The following is a 24133-nucleotide window of genomic DNA, read 5'->3' as shown; positions in this document are numbered from 1 at the left end:
AGCTGCAGGAAGTCTGCCTGCATAGTCTGGGCTCTGGTGAGCTCTGCTGCTGGCTCAGCTCTGCTCCAGGGCATGAGCTCTGGGTGAGTAATGCCAGTGTCTCTCCCTCAGGCAGGAGGGATGACAAGTGGTCCCTCCACTGCATCCTGCAGAACAGCCACTGCTCTTCCCTTCTGAAGTGCCTGGTAGCCCTTTGTGTCAGGCTCTTCAGCAATTACTGCTGCTGCTCTGGCAGAGTGGCACTGGTGTGTAGGAATTGAAAGTTGGGGCTGGAATGTATTTTTTCAGAAATATTTTGATATTTGTAATGTGTCCTCAGCCTGTGGCTTCCACTGGGAATACAGTTGGCTGTCCTTCCTGGGGAAAGCTGTCTGTCAGCTGGGAGCATTATCCTTCTCAGAGCACTTGCTCTGTCTGGAACAGGCCTGATAAACAGTCTTTTGCACATGTTGCTTTATTTTATAAACTTGTTTTGCCAATTTGGTGACCCAGCCTGAACTGACTTTCCATGCAGTAACCTCAGGAAGAATTAGTGTTGTGGAAAAGGCTGCTTTGGCAACCTTAGAATCCAGACAAGCTGTGTTACATGCAGCTTTTGTTAGGAGTAGCTCTTTCTAGCTTGAAAAGAATTTATTCCACTGGACTGAATAGATGCTTTCCTGTTTCAGCCACAGCATGTGGGCTCCACTCCAGTTTTCCCAGGAAGCAGGCAATGATGAGCAAAAAAAGTTAAAAAGTCTGGGCAAAATTCCTGGCTTAGTTTTTTTTTTTTCTTGCAGGCACGAATCTGGCATCTCCAAATAACTTTTCATCCTGGTTACATAATAGTTGCCTCTGAGAAACAGATGCCCCAGGGATGTGATTTGGTGTTCTGGAAGTGGGAGAGCTGCAACATGCACGTTCTTGTTAACAGCTTTTCCCTCAGCAAGGTGTAGCCCCTGTCATTCCCTGGAGTGTTGCAGCTTTGCTTCTTATGTTGTCCATAAGGTCTGACAGGTTCCTCGTGCTGCTGCACCAGTTTTATGGGGAAAACAGGCTGGGAAAGTAAAAATTCACTCTTGAACTATCCCTATAGTGAGATCCTTTTCTTCTCCCAAGAGGCTCAATTTGTTTTGTCTTCTGCCAGGGGAGATTTTTGAACTGAAGGCTGAACTCAATAATGAAAAGAAAGAGAAGAGGAAAGAAGCTGTAAAGAAGGTTATTGCAGCCATGACTGTGGGGAAGGATGTCAGGTAAAAGCAACTTGTATCTTGGCAGCTCTGGTTGTCCTGGGACTCTGTCAGGTATAGTGATACACATGTCCATGGAACAGCTCTGAGTTTGGCATCTTGGTGAGGCTGGATGTGTCCTTGCCTGTGCTGTGCCTGTCACAGATTTCTCCAGCTCCTTCCTGTTACTGAGAGCAAAACAAACAACTGTTTTCCCTGCTGGTTTAGCCCAGTGCCAATAGCCCTTTTTGTTTAAACCCATCCAGAACTCAACCAATTTGTATGTTGACTTTAGGTGATGTTTTCTCCCTGCTTGCTATCCTGGGTTTCACTGTTACAAAGGCAATTCCACTTGTTTTACTCAGCCTTACTTGCCACAGCACAGATTTGAGCTACGTTTTAAAAACGAGCGATTTTTAAATTGAACCTGTGTCTCAAAGGGCACCAGCATTTACCTTCTCCAGCACTATCCCCAGCACACTTTTCTGTCTTTGAGACAACCAGAAAAACCTGCTGGAGTGAATGCTTTCTCCCTCCAGCTTCTCCTGTTACTGGAGCCTACCAGAAAGTCCCAGCAGCCCTGGATCCGTGGCAGCAGCGTGGTCTGTTGCCACGGAAATCAGGATAAGGTTGCAAATTTAGCATCGTGATTTCATCGTAGAATGAAGGAACATGTAAACTGGAAGGAAAAAAAACTGATCTTTTTTTTTTTGCCAACAGCACTTACCCTTCACCTTTAGATCCCTACAGCTTTACCTGGGAGCTGCAGAGATCCTTGTGTAACATCCTCGTGTTCTTCTGCAGTGCTGTTTACAGATTGCTGCTTGACATTTGAGTGAAACCCAGCTTGTCAGTGTTTAAGCTCCTAGAATTCACTAGTCTGAAATCTGGCAGGTTCTTTATAAGTGTCCTGCATGACCAAAACATTTTTAAGCAACATTTTTTTTCTCTTGTGGGTTCACCCCCAGGCCTGGCACGGTAGAATTTTCTTGTTTGGTGAACTCCCCATTTAAAACACATTTAGGAAATTGCATTAGTTTTCACCTCTTCCAGAACTGACCTATGTTAGAGCCCTAGAAGAGATTAAATGATTATAATAAAAACCATTGCAAACTGTTTTGGGAAGGAAGGTGACCTTTTGTTGGACAGCAGGGTGCTTAAAGTGGAACTCCAGTTTTTCTGGCTTCCTTGATATTGTTACTATCCCTTTTGCCTGCTGTGAATTCTTGCTTTTTCTCTTGTGTATGGGAGTGTTGATGTGCTGGAGGGCTGGAAGGCTGTGCAGAGGGATCTGGACAGGTTGGATGGATGGGCTGAGGCCATCCCATGGAACACTCCAGCCTTGGGGCAGAGCAGCTGGAAAGCTGGAAAAGTACCTGGACCTGCTGGTTGACAGTGGCTGAGCATGAGCCCAAGGTGTGCCCAGGTAGCCAAGAAGGCCCATGGCACTTGGCCTGTAACAAAAATAGTGTGGCCAGGCAGGACCAGGATCGTTCCCTGTGCTGGGCACTGGTGAGGCACCTCAAATTCTGTGTCCAGTCTCATGACAAGAAAGACATTGAGGGGCTGGAGCATGTCCAGGGATGAGCAGCAGGGCTGGGGAAGGGTCTGGAGCACCAGGAGCAGCTGAGGAAGCTGAGGGGCTCAGCCTGGAGAAAAGGAGGGTCAGGGGAGACCTTCTTGCTCTCTTCAGCTCCCCGACAGGAGGTTGTGGTGAGATGGGGTCAGTCTGTTCTCCCAGATAGGACAAGAGGAAACAGCCTCAAGTTGTGCCAGGAAGGTTTATATTGCATTTTAATAACCTTCCCTGGGCAGTGGTGAGTCACCATCCCTGGAAGAGATTTAAAAATCATGTAGATTTGGCACCTGGGGACAGGGTTTAGTGGTGGGTTTGGCAGTGCTGGGTTAACAGCTGAACTTAAAGGTCTTTTCTAACCTGAGCAATTGTGTGATTGTATTTTTGCTTATTCCTGTGTTGTCTGTCCAGCTCACTCTTTCCTGATGTTGTGAACTGCATGCAGACTGACAACCTGGAGCTGAAGAAGCTGGTCTACCTGTACCTGATGAACTATGCCAAAAGTCAGCCAGACATGGCCATCATGGCTGTCAACAGCTTTGTGAAGGTAACCTGCTCCCAGGGCTCACCAGAAAATGGCCCAGCACAGTGGCTGCCAGCACATCTCCTTTGCCCATTAGCCTTTGGGAGCTGTTTATCTCTGCTTTTGGTCTCAGCCTCTGGGCTGGGCTCGTGCTGAGTCCCAGTAGTTCTGGCTCCTTTCCCTCACTTGCTACTGTCACTGCAGAGATGACTTAAGCACCCCTGTAAGTGGTTATGGGGGAGCCTGCTCCAGGGAAAGCTGCTTTTATTGTTTTCCCAACTTCTGGTGTTGGCTAACAGATTTTATCTGTTTCATCTCCCAGCCATTGTAGTATCTCTGATGTGTAGATATCTGCTTCCTGTTTGAATGTTCCAGCTGAGTGGAAAACCTTTATCTGTGGTGAAACCAAAAGACAGTTCAGTGCAAAAATAACAGCCTGATTGCTGTGTTACCTTTAGTTCTGTCATCAAGTTGCCACTCCTTATCAAGAAAATGTTATTTCACGTTGTGCAAGATGAAACCCAGTGCTTAGAAGAAGTTTGAAACTCCTTGTAGAGTATTATAAAATCTGAGATACTGGGAAATGGCATTGAGTTCCAATTTTGTGTCGTGGTTCTTGAGGCAGAAAGAGGGGAGAGCAGGCTGAGAGCAGGTCAGTTCTCCTCAGAGAAGTGTGTCCCTGTCTTCCTGTCTAGACAGAATATTGGTGTCTGTTTTTGTGTAATTCTGTTAGAATGGGCTCAAACAAAATTATATTTTCCATCTTCATGCTTAATGATATTTTCCATCTTCATGCTTTTCCCTGCAAGGAAATGTCTGGTGTCCCTTTTGGCAAGTTGAGGGACAAGTGTTTGTAAAGAGCAAGTGTTGACACTGGTCTGCACTAACTCAGCACTTCACACCCAGTTCACACTTCAAGGTGTGGAATGCACTGGTAAGAGGTGTCACTTCTCCTGTAATGCTTTAAAAGTGTTTTATCAGCTGTAGGAAATCTAAACAGCGAAAGGTAAATGGACCTTATGCTTTTGTAGGCTGTTCTGCAGCCATCCTTTTATAGGCTGATTTTAGGGGAGCTCAGAGATGTGGATGGTTTGGATGTGTTGAAAATTCTGTAGTCTTGAAGTATGAAGTGCTGTGTTCTTGTCTGCTTTTGCTTTTTCCTCTTCAGAAAAGCACCTCTAGACCAGCCTTTGCTTAGTGCTTCATCTGTTACAAACTTAAGGGATGCACAGGCCTTGATGGCTGTTGCACTGTGTTTAGTTGTTGACTTTTCCCATTATATCTCTGGCTTCTTTAAGCCAGTAAGGCTGGAAGTCAGTGTATTTTTTTTGTCTGAGGGTTGCCTGTGATTTTGGGTGGTGAGAGCTGCCTCTCTGGCTTAGCTGTAGCTGCTGGATCATGTTGAAAGAAGCTTTTCCTGGGAGAACAAAGGGACACCAAGATCACAATTTTACGAGCTATCACAGCCTGAAAACATCTCGAGATAGCATAAAATGTTTCTGTGAACCAGCCAGTGCCACCTTTTAACCCCGATCCGAAATAATTGCCTGGTTTTTAGCGTGTCATCAGAGAGAACGCTTCCTGAGCAAGAACAGCCTGACTCTGGCTGCAGGGAAGGCATCAGTGGGTGGTGGTGCAGGTTTGTTTACTGGGTATCCTGTCCCCTTGCAGGACTGTGAGGACCCAAACCCTCTGATCCGTGCCCTGGCCGTGCGCACCATGGGGTGCATCAGGGTGGATAAAATCACGGAGTACCTGTGCGAGCCCCTCCGCAAGTGTCTGAAGGATGAGGACCCCTATGTCAGGAAGACTGCAGCTGTCTGTGTGGCAAAGCTGCACGACATCAATGCCCAGATGGTGGAGGACCAAGGATTCCTGGATTCTCTGCGTGACCTGATTGCAGACTCCAATCCCATGGTAACTATTCCCAGCGCTCTGCTCGAGTGTCTGATGGGCAGATGATCAGAAATGTGAAGGGTCTTTAATTGCAACTGCTGCACTGTGATGAATGGGTTGGTTAGAGAGCAGTTGTTGCTTCAGAAAACAGTGTGACAAACAAAGTCTCGAGTTTCTATAAGTTTCAAATAATAGTTTATTATATGGTAAAAGCAAGCAGCCCAGCTGGGTGACAGAAATGGGACCAGTTTCCCAAATCTGCACACACCTGCTACAGGGTACATTTAGTATTTATCTTAGCTACTTCATGCATATTAATTATATCATATACATATGCATTCTACAGGTTTTTGCTAAGTATTTAATAAATGGGTTTTCTTGCAGCTAAAGCTAAAAGGGTTATCTCTACAACCAGTCATAATTCATGCATTCTTGGACAAACAGGTGCCTAAAGTTTTAAAGTTCTACTATATTTTATTCTTAGGATAGTAAGGAGGTTTTAGGCCTCTTGACCTTGTAAGGGCCTGTTTTATTTCTTTATGGGGGTGTAATTAAGTTTTACAATCCGTTTGTTTTATTTTGATATAATCACCCATTTGTTTCACAAATCACAATTATTTATATATCACAACAGGAAATACCTTCTGTTGTTAGATCTGTTTGGGCTTTTGCCTGTTTTGCCTGTCTTGAGTGCTGCAGCAAAAGTGTAACTTCCTGGTCAGGTGAGTCAGAGCAGCAAGAAATATTTGATGCTGCTTCCTCAGTGACAGCTTGTAGTAACTGCTTTCCTGCAGGCTTTGGCTCTTCTTGGAATAAGAGGTTGGATGAATTCATTCACTAATGCAGATAAATCCACTGGCTTGTAATGAGTGGAGAAAATCAATGCTAATGTTTTTAATAAAGTTAAATGAGTCGTCAGAGCAGAGGTGGAGATCAGGACCAAGAATTTCACAGGAGTAAATTACCTACTAAATCAGCATTTAATCATGGTTGATGAAGGGTCCATTTCCAAGCCAGGCATGTTCTGCTATTATTTTGTAACTGAAAGGTGGTGGCCAATGGATTGAACTGTCCCACTGCATAATCCTTTCATTCAATATTGTTTGCTGTTACCTACTGGAATCCAGTGAGCATATCCATATATATCATCCTAACTGCAGCTCAGTGTAACTCAGACTTTAAGGATGTGACCACTACTTTTTTAGCTCTTTTAGAGCACAGATCTGATTTGACTCTGCTTAAAGACATAATTGCACATTAGGGCTTGTCTGACAGCTCTTTCCATGGTGCATGTAAAGCAAATTGCTTTTGTAGCTGTCTTGGGCAGGTTAGATAAACCAAGTGCAGGTGGTGAGGTGCCATCCTCTTTAGGAGGAGAGTGAAGGCTGCTGATTGCTCTTTGTAAGACTTTCTAGAGACAGTAAAAGTAGAGATGTCTGACTTTCACAGGCACCAGTCTGAGCAGAGATGTCTGTCAGGAGACACACCTATTGCCTCTGATATCCAGCTCTTTTACAAGCTGTTCTTTTTATCTGCCTCCCTGATTTTTTTTCTTGTGCCAGGTTTCTGTATGAATATTGATGACTCCTTGAAGATGCTCTCTCTGTCGAGGCAACTTTGAGTCACACAGAGGAACACCTGCTGGGTTAATTCCATGTGGGAGAGTGTGTGCCTTGCAGCCTCTGAAAGAACTTCCTTGGGTTGCTTTAGTTCCACTTAAATGCTGGCCCTGGCATTCACCAGCTCACAGGCAGCAATGGAATGTGCTCTGGACAGGGATAGAACTTCCTCTTCTCCTAGCCTGGGTTCCAGCTCTGATTTTCTTCTGGTCACAGCCACATGGATGTGCTACTTCAGAATTAATAAGGGGTTTTTTTCCCTTTCTGCTCGTTGATCTCAGTGGAACTCACAGGTTTGGTAAATGGACCCTTGGCTGACAGGAGAGCACCGATATGCTTTTAACTTAAATACTGACTTAATGAAGAAAAGAGGAAAAACACCAAAGGGCAGTGCATGCTCCATTTGCTAAATAAACCTCCAAAAGTAGCACTGGGAGTCCCAATAAACCATCAGCACAACTAATGAGCTCCTTGGTGGTAACGAGGGTGGGCTGAGGCAGCAGAACCTTTGCAGCTGCTGGAGCTGTGCAGGATCCCAGTACCTGCCTCATGTTGCACTCACCTTGCTCTTCCCAAAACTGAGGATGCACAGCAGGACAAAGCAGTTTGGAGGAGTGATAGTGATGGAGAGGCCTGTGGTGTGTGGCTTTGAGAGGATCATGTAGCTGGTGTTCTGTGTACTGGTTTCCCAGGTTTCACTGTGGATGGAGCATTGTATTTTTGATTCCTGAGGGTGCACGGGGAGAGATTTTTATCAAAGGTTTGAGGCTCTTATAGCTGCTGATTTAATACAATATTTAATCTGGTTACAAAGTAGAAAAAGACATTCCTTCTAGTTAAGTTTATTCCTTTGGTCCCCTTTGAAATTCATGCCTTTGTGGCATACTGATTTTGTCAAAAGTACAGGAACTATCCAGCTCCAATTAAGGTTCATCTTCCCTGTCAAACCATCCATCTCATTGCTGCTTTCTCCATGTGAAACTCCAGTGGGGTTCCAGATGACCAGGAAAAGTGTTTGCCAGATAAATTATATTTGTGTGTGAGTTGATGTTTGTTAAGCTGTTTTTCCTTGATCAGATGGAATGCAGCCCCTACCTGGGAGCTCTTTTTAAGTAAAATCTTTGTGTCAGTATTGGCTATCAAAAGAAGGATTGCTGGAAAAATGGTACTGAGGGATCAATCCTTATGGCCTATTCCTCTGTAAATGGTGCATCTCAATCATTGGAACCTGTTATCTAAGCTCATTCATATTTATATTATAAATGTTTCTCCTCTCTCGATGGCTTGTGGAAATGGGCAGCATTAAACACTTAATGAAGCAGAATTTTTTAGATGGGAAATCCACACTTGTTCTCTCTTCTGAGAAATGAGGATGTTGAGCAGGAGCTAAAAAGGGCTGCAGTTGAAAAACAGTCTCCAAGAAGGGTTTTATTATGGTTTTGTAATTGGTTGCCTCTAGGACATGAGCAAGCACTAAGCATTCTAGCTGGGTGCTTGGTAAAGTAACATCTCCATCTGTGGCTTGCTAATTGCCTTATAATTATGCAGAGATCAGGGTGCATATTTCTGTTGGCTCAGATCCCCTTCGTCCTAACGATGTCTGACTAAGTTGGGAGGTGACCTTGTCAGAAACATTTTGTTGTTTTGGGGGTTTTATTCTATGGTTTTTTGACTACTGGCATGACTGTGTTAATAAGGTAACAGACTGGGGATGTTCAGGGCACTGAAGTCCTGTGGAGGTGCTGCAGGTCCACAGGCAAGGTGTTTGCCCCCTTTATCTGGGCTTTTTGTTGTCAGGATGTGGCCTTAGTTCACACTCAGTGATCTTCTGAGCAGCTGCAGTGTTGCACCCTTCCAGGTGAGCTGGCTGTAGTTGAGATTAAAGGCCTGACACCTCAGTCTGGTAGTTCACTAGCTATTTCTGAAAAAAAATCTCTGTATGGCTTTGCAGCTTCTGCTGGGTGAAATAATTTAAACCTCTAATTGCATATATAGTGATGTGGGTATGTATGGCAAGGTACCAGCTGGGCTGGTGACTTGTGACATGTCAGCAGTTCCTGGACATGTATTGCCTTGTGCAGGCACTGGGCCAATAACCCCTGCAAGGGCACAGTTCAGTTGCACTGCAGAAGTTTGATTGTGGCAGGAGTCTCTAATCTCGTTTTACAGATGGGTCTGAAGTGCTGTGGCTGCCCTTTGTCACCTGGGATCCTGCCAAAGAGGATCCTTCCCTAGAGGGAGCCCTCACTCCTTCCCAGGGCTGTCTTAAGGCAAACCCTTCTCTTTTGCTCTTCATTTCCTTGCAAGAAAAGCAAAAGTAGGTCTGGAGGAATGTAATGCTGGGGCCTGGCTGCTTTGGGCTGCTGGACCTGCTCAGTCCTCAGTGCCTTTCTCACTGGTGACTTGGGCATAGTGCCACTCAGAAGCCACTGAATGGCTTCCATAATCCATGTACTCCAACCAAAATGCAATTCCAAAATGACATCCCAGGGATTTTGTGTATTCCAGGTCGCTGCAGAACACTGTTCACACCCAGCAGCAGCAGTAGATAATAGATGGGTGAGAGAGGTAGGTTTGTTACACACCTGCTGATGACCAGAGACTCTCTGAAGTCTTGGGAAACCCTTTTTTTTTTTTCCTTTTTCCTGATTCTGTCTTGTTCTGGCATTTTTGGACGAGACCCAGTGACTGTTTGTGGTTGGAAGTGCTGAGCCCAGGTGAGGGAGAGCAGACCACGAGATGGCAGCAGCTTAAAGCAGAACCAAAGCTGAATGCCCTTAGACACCTCATTTTGTAACTAGTTCCCTCCTGGCTTTTATCCCAGCACTTGGTTTTCTTCAAGAATGTAAATATTAGCAGACAAACATAAGAAGAAATCCATCTTAAACCTTACTGGTCTTCTAATATTTGCATGGAACAACCTTTCTGTCCAAGTATTTTCAATCCTTGACCTTCCAAGGTAACTCTTAACCCATGGAATAGTTTTCTTATATCAGTCTGTCTTTTATCCACATGGCTTAAGTTGATGCCACCTTCTCCCTTTTATTTTCTAGGTGCTGTTCAGTGTTTAACTCCTTTCCTGTAGCATTTCTTCTTCCTCACATTCTGCTTTGTCACTGTGGTGTGCTGGATCAGGGCTTTTTCAGGTGTGGCTGTTCTGCTCCTGTGTTCTTGTTGGCTGTACAGATGTAGCACTTCTGTGCTGTCCAACAGAATGTCTTGTTTTACACAAGAATGATTGTTTTACACCATCTACACATCCCAGTTTATTGGGAGAAACATTGTTGTGAATCAACGTGGAGTAAACTGAGATCACATAAGTAAATGCACCAAGTGTATGGAGATCATTAAACTCTGTTGTGCCTGGGATGATTTTTGCCTTTAGCATTAACCAGTCTAGGAAGGGAAATCTATTGAGATCTGACATCTAGGGGGTGGTGAGGTGCACCTAGGTCCCTCTAGCAGTTTTGAGTTCCTACAGCTCACAGATGAGACTAAAAACCTGTTGATAGGGATCCCAGTGCTCTCTTGTCCCTCCTGCTCTGCCTGCAAAGTGATGAGGGTTCCCTCTCTGCCACAACTTCACAGTGTGTGTGGGGGGGGCTTTCTGGATGACCCTGTGGAGAAAGAAGGTCTTCCTTTTGTTCCTTTTCCTCTCAGCTGGCAAGCTGTATGTCTTTGTGAGGTGGTGTCCTGAGGAATAAGCCAGTTTAGAAACAGAAGCAGCTTTTGTCTCCTGGGCTGTCCTCCTCTGAGTACTCTGCAGGAATTTTAATCCCTCTCTGTGTAATAAGTCTGGGGAAACTGGTGATCCTCTGAGTCCCAAAAGGGGTCTGTGGGAGGCAGTCAGGGATGTGGGAATTCTCTCATACAACAGGGAATGCAACACCACCTTCTCCACGGGCACAGGAGAGCACTTGTCCCTCATGGGGACTCTCACAGCCGTGTGTTTTCCCTGTGCAGCTGATGCTTTATGAAGTGGGAGGAGTGAACCACCACTGCTGGGTGAGTTCATGATTCCTGCTAATGAAGGTTGAAAGGGCTTGAAAATTCACATCCCAGTGTGGAGCTGAATATTGCTGTGACTGTGGGCTCTCTCATCAGCCTGGGGCTGCTCCAGGGTACTCTGTCTGTCCCTCTGGATAAAAAATGTCCCTCCACTTTTCAGCGTGGGTGTTGCAGATGCAGGCTGGATCTTGGAGTCCCCCAACCATGTCTCTATTGGCCCTGTGTGTGGTTTGGGGTTTTTAATCTGTTTGTGCTGCAAGTGGAGATAATATTTCCTTCTGGGAGACACTTGATGGCATTTGTAGGCGGAATTTCTTTTGCCCATTGATGGATATGTTGCAGTGAACGAGCCCATTGCTTAGGGCTGTTGAAAAGTGGTGGCAACACTTTGGAGCTCTTTAATGGATGTTTCTGCTGTTTACATGAGGCTGCCCAGGAGGGAGAGCAACACTTTTTGCAGAGTAAGCAGCCAACCAGCAGCAGCAAATTGGGAAGGAAATAGGGAGAGGTTATGGAGGAGCCTGTATAAACAGTGGCTACATTAATGTGTGTGGTGGGTGCTTGAGAGTGGGAGACTGCCAGGGAGAGCAGGAACTTGAACTGGGGGAGAAGGGAGAGCTGATGTCTGTAGTTGGTGGCACAACTTCTGGTTACCCACTCTGACCCTGCTTGCTCTGCTGATGAAACCCAGTTTTGGCTCCGGAATGAGCTCCTGCAACAACTTCTCCAGAGGAAGGCTGGAATCTGACTTACCAAGTAGCTCTTTTTTTCTCCAGGTTGTCATCCTGAACAGGTCTGAGGGAATTTCCAGCCTGTATGTGGGATTTGATTCTTTCTTTGTTTTTGCTAGGCTTGTGGATGAGGGATTTGGATCTTGAGCATCTTCCATCGAAGCTGTGCTTTTCCCTGTGTTTTCAGTACTAGCAGAGATGCAACCAGTTTATATGATAATGCATGAATTTCCATGGCTCCACAGAGTCTGTCTTCCCAGACCCCTCATTTATAAAGCTTAATTGACAAATCCATCCATCAGAGACCTGTCTCCTTCCAATTACAGCCACCAGTATATGCCTAATTTCCAAAGCATTTGTCTTGCCAAATAGATCACTCCAGGATCTCTCACATCAATCAGGGTGCTGGGAATTTTGTTGACATGTTACATTTTCAATCAGAACAGGCATTTCTAGCTATTGACAAGCACCATTCGTCAGAAATTGCTGTGGCTGTGATGTTTTGTAACTCTGCACCCCCCTTTTCAGGGCTCTGTGAGGGTTTTTTAGCTGGTGCTTTTCTCCTCGGTTGCAGCTTGGATTGTTTGCCACTGGATGGTGCCAGCGAGAACCTCTGCAAGGGAAATTGCAAAGGGCCTTACACAAAAAAAAAAAAAAAAAGAAAAAGAAAAAAAAAGGCAAAAGAAGCTTTCCTTGTGTGTGATAGGTGCCTGATCCAGGCTGGGATCACACCATGGTGTTTCCTGGAAGAGGAGTAGGGAGTTGCAGACCCTCTGTGTCTTCCTATAGACTTTAGTTTCCAGTATTGGGGGCTCAGCTGTGCCAAGGAGAAACCCTTCGAGATGGAGCCATCCCTGAACAGCTTCTTGCCCACCTACCACAAGAGTTTCAGCAGCTGGGGGAAGCATGTTTTCCTATCTTACAGCTAACACATCCTGATTTTACAGGGATGTGAGAGCAGAAGTGGTGTTCTAGTCTGCCACAAAGTGCCATTTTTCTTCAGGGAAGTGCAAAAACCAGTCAGGGCAAGCACGCCGTGGGAAGGATAACACTTAACTTCCCTTTGGTTGCCACCTCCATAAAAATTCATCCCACTTGCAAAGAGCAAGCCAGGAGGTCTTCCCCACCCAGGCAGTTTTTGGGATGTGATCAGAAACTGAGGATTTGTTAGGCTCCATACATATTACATGAATTGCCAGTGTGAGGTTCCTGAAGGCTCCCTGACTTGCCTGATTGAGCCATTTTATAGTCATAGAATCCCCAAATGGTTTGGGTTGGAAGGGACCTAAAAGTTCATCCAGTCCCAGCCATTGTCATGAGCAGGGACACCTTCCACTATCCCAGGTTGCTCCAAGCCCCATCCAGTCTGGCCTGGGACACTTCCAGGAATGGGGCAGCCCAGCTTCTCTGGGCAACCTGTGCCAGGACCTCACCACCCTCACAGGGAAGAATTTCCTCTGTAAATTTAATTATAAAATACTTTTAAAAAGTAATTTTAATTGTTCACGGGCCATTTCTAGGGAAGCAAAGTAAAGGAGGCTTGTAGATAAAAGACATAATATGAACAGAAGTAGGAGTCATATAATCTGGAAAGAACCTGTCTGTGTTAGTACTCGTTAGGGAGCTTTTGGGCACACAGCATGGTCTGTGTGGCCTGGTAAAATACCCACCCTGAATATCCCATCTGGGAGTCTGTGCTTTATGACATGCGAGCTCAGAGTGCTCTTCAAAATGTCAGCACCTCTCCATTCCCAAAGGCATCATGTGGTGCCTGGCTCCCTGGAGGATGGGAGCCTCCAGCTGTGTGGGTAATGCTGCCTTTCCTCACCATCTCTTCAGAGCCCCTTATTTTTCCTCCTCTTCTTCGTTTTCCTCCTCCTTTTAATGGCATGGTGAGCCAGAGGTTCCTGTTTTAAGCAGCAGAACATTGTATTTCATTAACTCCATTACACACTTGGTTTAATTTCCAATTAGCCTGGGATGGGAGGAAAAATAATCCGATTGCTCCGACCGGTTGGCGTTCTGGATGTGCCGAGCTTCCCTCTGTCCCCCCACCCCCTGCAAAGCTTTTCCTGTGTGGGTTGACAGGCAGACACGCAGGTTTTCACCCACCCCCTTTCCTCCTTGCTAATGTATTTTATACCATTTGCTCTGAAGCTGAAGGTTTGAGCTGCCAGAAGGAATAACTGGCAAATCAGTGTTCCTACCTCTGCAGCTTTCCGTGGGGTCGGATCTGGTCTCTCCGGCTGCGGAGGGAGTTCTGTCTGTAGGTGGATTTAAAAACGTTGGGTTCTTGTGAAAGCTGTAATGTAGTTCTAAGTGCAGGGTTGGGGGGTTTTTTGGGGGGCTTTTTCTGTTTTTTTTTTTTGTTTTGTTTTTATTTTAATAAGAGTCTGTGAGATTTAGCTATCCTCATCCCAATGACGCTTCTCCACGAGTCTAAATTTATTGGGAAATTCCAGCCAAAAGCAGGTTTATTGTCATCGGGCTCATCTGTGCTCCAAAGGGATGTTGCTGTGGCTGCATTTGAATAACGTTGAAATGTAGCCAGGGTGAACTGATTTACATCAGCAAGCCAGGGACCTGTTATTATTAATAATTATGATTAATTCTTCCATCTCCTTTACATTTTTATTTTTCAGGTGATTTTTAGGTGGGTCCTCACTGGTTAGTAGCTCTTAGCTTAAAGGTGGTATCCTTAATTGTGAGTCAAGTGAGGCATTTTGCTGTGGAGTTAACTTAGAAGTTTAAGCTCTTAAAAGCTTTTCCTATTCATTAGTTGTTTGGGCTCACATATCTGTGGCTACTCAGGCGACCACAGTTTTTTCATTATTTTTGAGGACTAAAGGCTATGATAAATGTTAGTTTCTTGTCCTTTTAGTTTCCTCCTAATCTATGGATTAATTATACAACTCCTGGTTGGTTTCTCATCACAATCAACTTGGTGCATGTTTTGAAAAGCAGAGAATACTTAGTTTTCTAAAAAAACTTGGCTTTTTTTTTCGTCAGCCTGTGAAACTTGTCCAGTTCCATGGAGCACTTTGTCCTGTACCACGTGTAAAGCTTTAGCTTTACTTTTTTATGTCCCCCAGCAAGTCCATCATTGCTGTTTATTTTCAAGGGAAAATAACCAACTTGCATAAGTTACCACTTTGTACCTTGCTCTTGCTGTTCAGCACAGTTGGACTTCACCATCTTGTGTTGCTGTGTTGAGGAAGAAGCATCAGCTGAGTTGAAGGTTTAAAACTCAACTTTGATGTTGTAGGTTTTCTTTGGCCAAAACATCTTTCTAAATATTTCTAGTGACACTTCCATGACTGCCAAAGTATGTTGTAGATTATTAGGTGATATAACAGTGGAATTGGTGTGAATGGTTCTTGATGGACTCCTTTCCATACCTGAGTGGGAGCTGTTAGAGGGCAGTGCTTCAGTCTTTGTTGACCTGCCCTCTCCCTTGGCTAGAGCTGTTGGCAGCGTGGTTGTTGTGGGCTGGGATGGAACCATGCAGTGCCAGCTTGTGTTGCTCTGTGTTCCTGCCTCCCAGCAAAGCCCAGTGGCAGTGCCAAGGAAGAGGTGAGCGTGTGTGCTTGAACCAGTGTTTGTGTTGGACGGGGTCCTGAAATCTGTTTTCATTTCAGCTGTGCTGTGGCTGTGCAAAAAGCCTTGGAGATGCTAATTATTTTTGTTGGCATACCATAACCTATCAATATGTTCGGTGCAAATCGCCAGGGAGTCCTTTTTTATTTTTTAATCAATGTTGCTTAAAGTTTGAAGACATTCCCCAACCCTTCTCTTATCCCATTTTGCTTCATTTATCTTCTTGTCACTGAGTTGACAGCAGTTCTGTTTTGCTGAGGTAGGAGGTGAGGACCAGCTCTAATTGTGGACTATGGATTGCAGATCCCAGCTCCTCTGGCAGAGCTGAGCTGCCACCAGATGTTGCACAGCCCCTTCCAGTCCTTCTTTTATAACCCCCAAGGACATGACAGCCCGTGCTCCAAAGTGCTTCTTGCCATCTGACACTCTCTCTCATGGATGCTTTTAATGGAAATCTGAGTGGATTGCCATGTGATGTCCCAGCTTTGATTTGGACACTTGCAGTTATGCTGGCATGTTAATTCCTAAAAAAAAAAAGCCCAGAAGGATCCTAAGGGCAAGACCTCATTGTCAGCCGGGTGTCCAGGTTGGAGCTGCTGTGCACCAGGCCCATGGGAACAGCATTTCTGTGCATCCTTTGCCCCTGGAAAACACAGGGATAGCCTGCATGGACTCTGCAGGGAAAGCAACATAAATACAGCTGCCTTGACTTGTACTTGCCCCAGGGTTTAGGATATCCTAGAAGTGTTCAAAAACATCTGGATATGGCACTTCGGGGACATGGTTTAGTGGTGGACTTGGCAGTGCTGGGTTAACAGTTGAATTCAATGATCTTGGAGGTCTTCTCCAACATTAACAGTTCTATGATTCTATATTAATTACTAATTTATCAGTTACTGCAACAAAAGTAGTGCCTGGCAGTGTGAGTGCATTTGCCAGAGCTCAGCCTTGTTCCTTAGTATGACTGACAGGTCCCTTTTTGCAATGCTTTGGCTCTGAAAATTTTTTTTGTTACTTCAAAATTATTTTCCATAGTAGTTTCATTTTATAAGTACTTTTTCTTTAGGATTTTGAACTTTTTCAGTTGCTTTTATGATTTGTCTTCACTTGTGAACTTCCAAAATGCAGTGAAATTAATACAGTCTTTTCCTTCACTTTTATGCTGTGTCACATTAACCATTCAGGAATTAGGCAAATTAAATAATAAGAAGAATAAGCAGCATATCTTAATAAATTACTAATTAAAACAGAACAAGAAGACAGCAGTTCTGATTACTAATGATTTGGGTGACAGAAGGCTCATTCAGCTAATGAAATTCATAAAATCTTGGATCAAAATCCTATCTCTGACCTCTAGGTGTGAAATGCAAAACAATCATCATTACTGTGCTTGTGCAATGACTTTGGAATATATTGGTTTAATGACAAGCAGTGATGGGAACAAGGCAGAGAAACTTCTGGTCGTGCTGTTCTTGTTTTCATTGTACTGCATCAAAAGCATCTTTAGTCATCCAAACAGTCAGATGATTTTAGATAAGATGTTTCTTTGCCTTAATCCCATAGAAAATAATGCTATAAATCTTCATTTGAGCCAGTATTTACTGTGAGTTGGGCTGGACATGATGTACATTGTAAAATGTCCTGAAAATGCCTTTTTATAGGGTACTTCAGTTTTGTGTGTCAAACTCAGCATAAATCCCTCTTCTAGTTAGTTAAACAAATAAGACTTCAGTCTCATCTGCAAATTGTCTATTTTTGTCTCTATATTCTGCAACTCTTCTATTTTAGAAATCTTCACATGGAGTCTGTTAGAATAACTGCTGAATTTGAATATGGAACTAAGAATCAGAAATTTGTGCTGCACTCCCACTTCTCGTTCTTGCCCAGCTGGACCCTGAACCTCCTCTGTGATCCTTTAATCTGTGCTTAGAAAAGAAAAGACCTTATATAGTCCTAAATGTAGGAGGAATATTTTCAGGGATGAGTTGTGCTGGGGTCCTTGCTTTAACATGACTCTGTAAAGCAAATGGACGCTATGGAGACTGCTTGGAATTGAAATGTGTTATTAAAAATTTAGCAGGAGTTGTCCATTTTAGGGAAATGGTGTGTTTGTTTTCAAACTGGGTGACCTGACAGCGCTGCTGCAGAGCTGGAGGCTGCCAAGCACCTGACAGCTCATTTCTGGATATCCTTAAGCCATGTGCCGTTGGGCTGCCAAGGGGAAATTAGGCAAGAGGCAGAACATTCCTGAATAAGTAGGGCACTTGGAGATTTTGAGACCTTGACTGTATCAGCTGAGCATCTCCTGGAACTGGAAGGGAGATGATGCCTGCTTGAAGCAAACCAGGGTGGGGAGATCTGGAGCTGAAGGAAGGCAAGATGTTCTTGTTCCCTGTGGATGCCACCTCTAGGTCCTTCCAGAGCGAAGTCTCTTGTGAAGTCCCAGGCCCCTGCTCCTCCCAGTCAAGCTTTGGGCTCTCCAGGTTGGTTGTGAGGTCCTGGAAGGGTGGGATAACTGATGTAGTGGCTGCTGCTGAGCAGCTGACAACACACCTGCTATCAGCTGATAGATCTCCACGTTTGGTGTGTAACCTGTGCCCATCCCAAGTCAAGCTCCTGATGTCCTGCTAACAAGGAACTCATCTTGTCTCTTCCCCAGGTGGTGGCAAACGCTGTGGCTGCCCTGTCAGAAATCAGTGAATCTCATCCCAACAGCAACCTGCTGGATTTGAACCCTCAGAACATCAACAAGCTGCTGACAGCTTTAAATGAGTGCACAGAGTGGGGGCAGATCTTCATCCTGGACTGTCTGTCCAACTACAACCCCAAGGATGACCGGGAAGCTCAGAGGTAGGGTAGTTATTCAGGAGCAGGGCACTTGTGGGAGGTGTTGCAGCACTGAACTAACAGGGGTTCTGAGGTCTGTGGCAGCACAAATAAGACTTGATAAAAGAGGTTTAAAAGGGAGGCTGCTTTTGGTAGTTTGGGCTTATGCTGGAAACCTGCCCCTTCCCTCAGCAGAACCACTTTCTCTGTTTAGCTTTAGTGTTCCTTTTAACTTTTTTCTATTTAAAAGGCTGGTTCTTGTGGGAACTGGCACTGCTAAGAAGGGATCAGCCCAAGACCAAACCTGTAACAGTGGAAGCACTGTTTGGAGGATTTTCTGATTTAAAGCAGAACTTTCATATCTGGTTTTGCTGCTTTGAGAGGCAAAAAGCCTTTATAGGTTTGCAGCTTTCCAAAGTACTAAAAGTCTGAGACCAGAATACTTTTTTCCAACTGAAAACTGGATTGTGATATGAGAGAAGTGAAAGTAAAGGTAAGAAATTATTTTTTCTTATCACTGCAAATTCACCCTTGTACTTTTACTTTTAGCTGCAGTGACTAAACCTGAATACAAGGACCTCAGGTTTTAGGTAGTGGAATTTTAATTTGTGCACTTCAAGCCGCCTCCTCATCTGTCTTCAGAATCACAAAAAGTCAGATTGTGTTCCCAAGAGAACAAGGAACCAGCAAGAGAAATAACTTGGAACAGGGGGATTCTCAGACAATGTATTTTGTGAGGATGATGTGGGGGGTGGAGAGGGAGGAAGGGTCCCAAGCCCACATGCAAAATCCTGGACAGGATTCCATGGGTTTCTTCACTGACTGGTTTTTTGAGGTACAATAGGTAATCCATTGTTTCTGAAAAGCCTACCAGGAGTCTTGCTGATTTCTTTTTTTCCCCACCTCCTTTCCCCTTGTGTTTTGTTTCTGTGCCAGAAACAGCTCCTAATGAGTGCTAGAAACCTGCAGAGATCTCCAGGGTGTGAGGCTGGTATTATCCCAGCTCTGTCAGAGAGGCACCACCAGTCTGAACAGCTGTGAACACGTCCCACTTCCTCACCTGTAATTCCTCTGAAGAGTGGTTTATCAAACTGCAAGGGCAGGAACTACTTTTACTGCTTTGTGTGGAGTTTCTCTCAGAGTTTGCCTTATTTCAGACAGGAGACTGACAGCACTGGGTTTTATATAATGTTCTTTCCAGGAAGGCTGGTGTCAGTGCCCTGTGCCTGGAGAAAGTGAGGCTCAGAGAGATGAAGCAGCTTTGACATGCAGGTGACCTTGGGCAGAGGCAGCTGGAGGCTGCCCCAGCTCTGACTTGGACTCCTCTGCTCTTCACTGAGCTTCCCTTCCTGCATGGCTGAAAGCAAATCTTTGAGGGAAAGAAGCTTCAGGAGGCACAGATGGGAATAAGATTGTTCTGGGTTCGCAGTATGCAGGAGGGAGTGGGAAGAAACTTGACAGATGCTGTAAGAAAGACCATATGAACCCAAACTTCCTTTCTGCTTGGGATGGATTGTTTAGGATGCTGTTGATTACAGGACCCATTATGGTGGATCTGAGACTTGGGAAGGTATTTAGGTCCTTCTTTCCCTGAGTCTTTAGAGAATCAGAAGTCTTTTTTTGTAGGTAGAAATGGTTGAAATGGCAGCAAGCTCCCCAGGCAAGCCAGAAGCGTGTATCACCTCTGAATTACTATATGGAGGCTACAGTGTTTTTCCAATAGCTGTTTTGTTAAAGTTATGTTTGTAAGTGACAGACAAGATCACAGAAATAGAGAACACCACCAGGCAAAGGCAGGAAGCACTAATAACTGAGTATGTTTTGGCACTGTAATGCTGAGAGCTGGAATTTTTCCTGAGCTGAGTGTGGCAGGAGAGAAACTCGAAGCTGTGAGAGAGGTCCTTGTTTGCTTCCTGCTGCGTTCGAGAAAGCAGGACTTCGCCTGTTCTCCGTAACAAAACCAAATCAAAGCAGCACCTGAGAAGGTGTCTTGAGCCATGTGCAATCTCCTGAAATCAGATCTGAAACATCTGACACCCTGAAACACATGTGAACCCTTTCCTCCTCCTCTGTCCCCAGTATCTGTGAGCGGGTGACCCCCCGGCTGTCTCACGCCAACTCGGCCGTGGTGCTGTCAGCGGTGAAGGTCCTGATGAAGTTCCTGGAGCTTCTTCCCAAGGACTCTGACTATTACAACATGCTGCTGAAGAAACTTGCCCCTCCACTGGTGACCCTGCTGTCTGGAGAGCCCGAAGTCCAGTATGTTGCCCTGAGGAACATCAACTTGATTGTGCAGAAAAGGTAAAGGCTCGGGGGTGTTATTCCGGCGTTGTCAAAGGGCATCTGGTTATCTCAGACATTTCCACATGCACAGAGTCTCTTTTAATCCAGGATCAGGTCCCTTGAGAGACACATTAGACAGTCTTGTGACTCTGGTAGCCTGAATTAATTTTCCTGACAGCATGCTTGTGATACCAGTTTCATACAGCATTTCTTCACCTGCCTCTCTTCACTGCCTTTTTATGAGCACTCAGAACTGCCCTCCATAAATCAGATGGCAAATAGGAATGAGGGTGTAACTGTGCAGTTCACAGTGACCTGCAGGAACTCAGTGTGTCTGTGCTGTTCTGTTCAGCACAGAACCACCAGGCTGGTGACATCCTGGTGTCCAGTGGGTTAGTTTTTTCATTTGTTTACTCCTGTGTGCATGTGTCAATGCTGTTGTTCCTTGCTGGAAAGGTGGGATAGCTTGGATAGCACTTTGTGATTGTGTTCAGGGCAAAGTTACTGTGCAATGGCATCTTGCAAGTGAAAGTAGAAATTAATTTTTAGGTGAATTTGTAGGGTTTTTTAAATTTGGAAACAGTCATCCACTACATGCCTGTTGGCTCAGCATCTGAAGTGGAGGAAGTAGAGATGTAGCCATAGAAAGACTTGAATTCCGCATTTTGTATTTAAACTGTGTCTTTATCCAGCCTTCTTTCTCTAAATGGTTGATTGCTTGCATGTTCTGGACACAAAATCACTGAATCATAGAAGGGTTTGGGTTTGAAGGAACCTCAGAGATCATTTAGTTCCAAACCCCCTTGCAGGTTTTAACCTCCCTGTGGGTAGGGACACTTTCCACTAGACCAGGTTACTCAGAGCCCTGTCCAGCCTGGTCTTGAACACCTTCAGGGATGGGGAGTCCACAACCTCTCTGGGCAACCTGGGCAAAATGACACCATTCTGTTTCTCAACGAATATTTGGGTAGATTTCTAAAGAAAGGATGCATTTGGTTACCAAAAAAAGAGCCCATTTGGGTTTTTAAACAGTCTTGAGTGTGACAGAACGTTATGTTCCCTCCAGGCCTGAAATCCTGAAGCAGGAAATCAAGGTGTTCTTTGTGAAGTACAACGACCCCATCTATGTCAAACTGGAGAAACTGGACATCATGATCCGCCTGGCTTCTCAAGCAAACATTGCCCAGGTCAGCTGAGGGACTTCTCATGTGTTCTGGGAGGGGGAAACCCTCTCCTGGGCTATGCCTGAGGATGTATGCAGGGTACTACTACAGTTGTCTTGGTTTTTAAGCATCACTGTTCCTGGTACAGTGCTCTTTGCAGCTATTTAATAGGAGGTGTTGGAGTTTCCTCCATAATTTAAATGTTAATGGCATGGTGTGTCTTGCATCGTGACCGTTAGGTAGATCTTGTTTCACAGATTACAATTCCAGGAGGAGAGCTGATGGTTCCTGTCAAATGAGTCACTGCTGGTGCTGAGGTTGGAATGAGAGGCTTGTTTCAAGTGAGGGGGGTGTGCCTGCAACAGAGGCATTCAGAAAGGCCAAACATTATTGAAGTGTGAATTTCAAGTTAGTAAAATTGTTAAATGCTTGCACAGGCTAAAAAACCCTTTCTTCTGCTTAACTTGCTTCCAGAGTGGAAATAGCATGAAGCTACACTGAATTGAGGCTGCTTTACAGTGTAGATTCTTGTTGTATTTGATTTCTTTGGAGGAAGTGTTCTCGAGTGCATTCCTGGCCACAAGGCCTAACACTAATGCAGAATGATTAATGCCTCTGGTTACTGCTATTATTGTCCTCTCATAATTGTCACAGAGCAATTTCATGTAATGTGACATTTTTAAGCAGCTCTCTTCAGCTCTCTCCTGATGTTTTTTGGAACAGAGCAAGGTAATTCATGCCCCTTTTGTGCTGGGGACACGGAAAACATTTTAAAAATCAGTTTCCCTGAGAATATATGCAGAATTTTCTCTTTACTCTTGGTAGGCTCCGTCCCAATTTTAATGCATAATGTTCCAATAATGGGCTGTTTGCGGGAAAGGCAGTGGTGTCTGGAGGGCAGAGTCTGGGATCTGCAGACTAATGAATGAATCTCTTCCTGGTTCTGAAAAGAAATAAAACAACACAACTACATCAGGAATGTGTGCTGGAATGAGACCTGAGCAGAGCAGCTTCTGCCCACACCCTCCCTGTGCAGCTTGGGGAGACTCTCCATCTCCATGCACATGCTGGAAAGGCAGCAGGATAGCTCTGGCCAAGGCACTTGGGCAGTGTTTGGAAAGCATCAGCTGCTAAACCCGGGTGCTCCCAGTGCTGTGCAACATAGATCATGCAGGGCAATAATAAAACTTCAAAACACAGATGTCCCGTCTCCTCCTTGCAGATTTATTTGTCTGCAGTCTGGCCCTTCACGGCCTCTTTATCTTGTCATTGTTCTGAGCAATGTGCCTTCCATGAGAGGTTTTTGAAAGAACTGTCTGGCTTTGTGCTGCTCACCTCTCCCTCACCATCTATTTGTGACATCACGATTAAATCCCTGATGTCATGTTTGGCATGAGAAACTGAAATAAATTGAGCTTTTGAGGGAATATAAATGACATATGGTCTTTTATTAAAATTGTTTTTTCTAAGCTAAGTGATTTGTTTAAGACAAAGTAGTTTTTTAGTTTAAGATCTGTAGGTTCCCAGCAGGTCCTGGTTTAAGCCCTTCTTCAGTTTCCATTAGCAAAAACATTGAGACAAAATAATAAATTTTATTTTTAAGAGGGGAAGTATCTTTGCACTGTTATTAATCTCAGTGTAGATGTTCCAGGGTGTCCTCAGATCTCCTCTGCACCTTCTGTTTGCATTCAGTAGGGATCCAAACGTTCATCTCGGCACAGAAAAGGAGAGATCAAAAACAGTTGTTGCCAAGAGCTTTGCATACAGTGAACGTGCTTTCAGTGCAAGAAGGAATAGCAACATTTATGTTTGGCAGGGCTGATTTTCCCCCAGCTTTTGTTCAGGGGATTTTGAAAATAACCCAAGACAGAGCCACGTTTTGGCTTTGTCCAGGCTAAACCAAGTGTGGTCCAGACCGGCGGGTTTCGGAGGTGGAGGTTGGTTGTGGAGTTTGACTGTGTGAGCTCTGTGTGGTAGCTGTGGAAGAACATCCTGCTGGTGTTGTGGTGTTCAGTGGGATGTTCTCTGAGTGACCCAGGGACTCAGCTGGTGTCCTGCCTCCTCAGGTCCTGGCAGAGCTCAAGGAATACGCGACCGAGGTGGACGTTGACTTCGTGCGCAAGGCCGTGCGAGCCATCGGGCGCTGTGCCATCAAGGTCGAGGCAAGTATCTGAGTCCTGAGCTTTTCTGTGATCCTCTGCCTTCAGAAACAGTGATGGGCTTTACCCATCACCTCATTACACCAAGCTTCTTTGCTTCACTGTTGGCCATCAAGTGGCCTGGATACGTCATGGATATGGGCAGAGCAGCAGCTGATCCAGAGGGCTTGTGAGCTGTGAGTGCATCACAGGAGGGTGGGCTGCTCCTCTCAGATCTCAGCTTGCAGGCACAGCAAGGCAGATAATTCAGTCCTGGTGGAATATTTTACTGCACTGGCTTCAGTGGAAAAAATGACCACTTGTCCATGAGGATGTCCCTTAATAGCTGTGGACTGACCTTTTGAAGGCGGAAGGAGAAAAGATTGTGCAGAGAAACTCTATTATGAAACATTTTGTGTCATTCATCCCCCCTATTTCAGCTGAACAGAACACACAGGCATAGAATTACAGAGAATTGGGACATTAAGTGCAATTTATTCAAACACAGAATGACTCTATTTGCTTACTTAGGTCCGTATAACTTGTGGTTTCACTCGGAGTGTGC

At 44.9% G+C, this 24133-nt stretch overlaps 1 protein-coding gene across 5 annotated transcripts in view; it reads left to right on the top strand.

Moving 5' to 3' along the window:
• The window catches only part of AP2B1 (adaptor related protein complex 2 subunit beta 1), a 77732-nt gene that overhangs the window by 5445 nt on the left and 48154 nt on the right, over window positions 1-24133 (top strand). For 4 of the 5 annotated variants that reach the window (XM_029961333.1, XM_029961332.1, XM_029961334.1 and 1 more), the window contains exons 3-9: window positions 1127-1232; window positions 3196-3331; window positions 4979-5224; window positions 17818-18008; window positions 20064-20285; window positions 21334-21454; window positions 23497-23592. In XM_029961333.1, the coding sequence (XP_029817193.1) occupies window positions 1127-1232; window positions 3196-3331; window positions 4979-5224; window positions 17818-18008; window positions 20064-20285; window positions 21334-21454; window positions 23497-23592 (1118 nt within the window). Of the gene's footprint in view, window positions 1-1126; window positions 1233-3195; window positions 3332-4978; window positions 5225-13352; window positions 13454-17817; window positions 18009-20063; window positions 20286-21333; window positions 21455-23496; window positions 23593-24133 lie in introns of those variants that run through there. The other variant, XM_018076726.3, reaches the window with a different exon arrangement.

The sequence above is a fragment of the Manacus vitellinus genome, unplaced genomic scaffold, assembly GCF_001715985.3.
Source record: "Manacus vitellinus isolate BGI_N305 unplaced genomic scaffold, ASM171598v3 scaffold_32_pilon, whole genome shotgun sequence".
Taxonomy (NCBI): Eukaryota; Metazoa; Chordata; class Aves; order Passeriformes; family Pipridae; genus Manacus; species Manacus vitellinus.
Note: the sequence above shows the minus strand (reverse complement) of the source record. Positions and strands in the feature narration are given on the sequence as shown.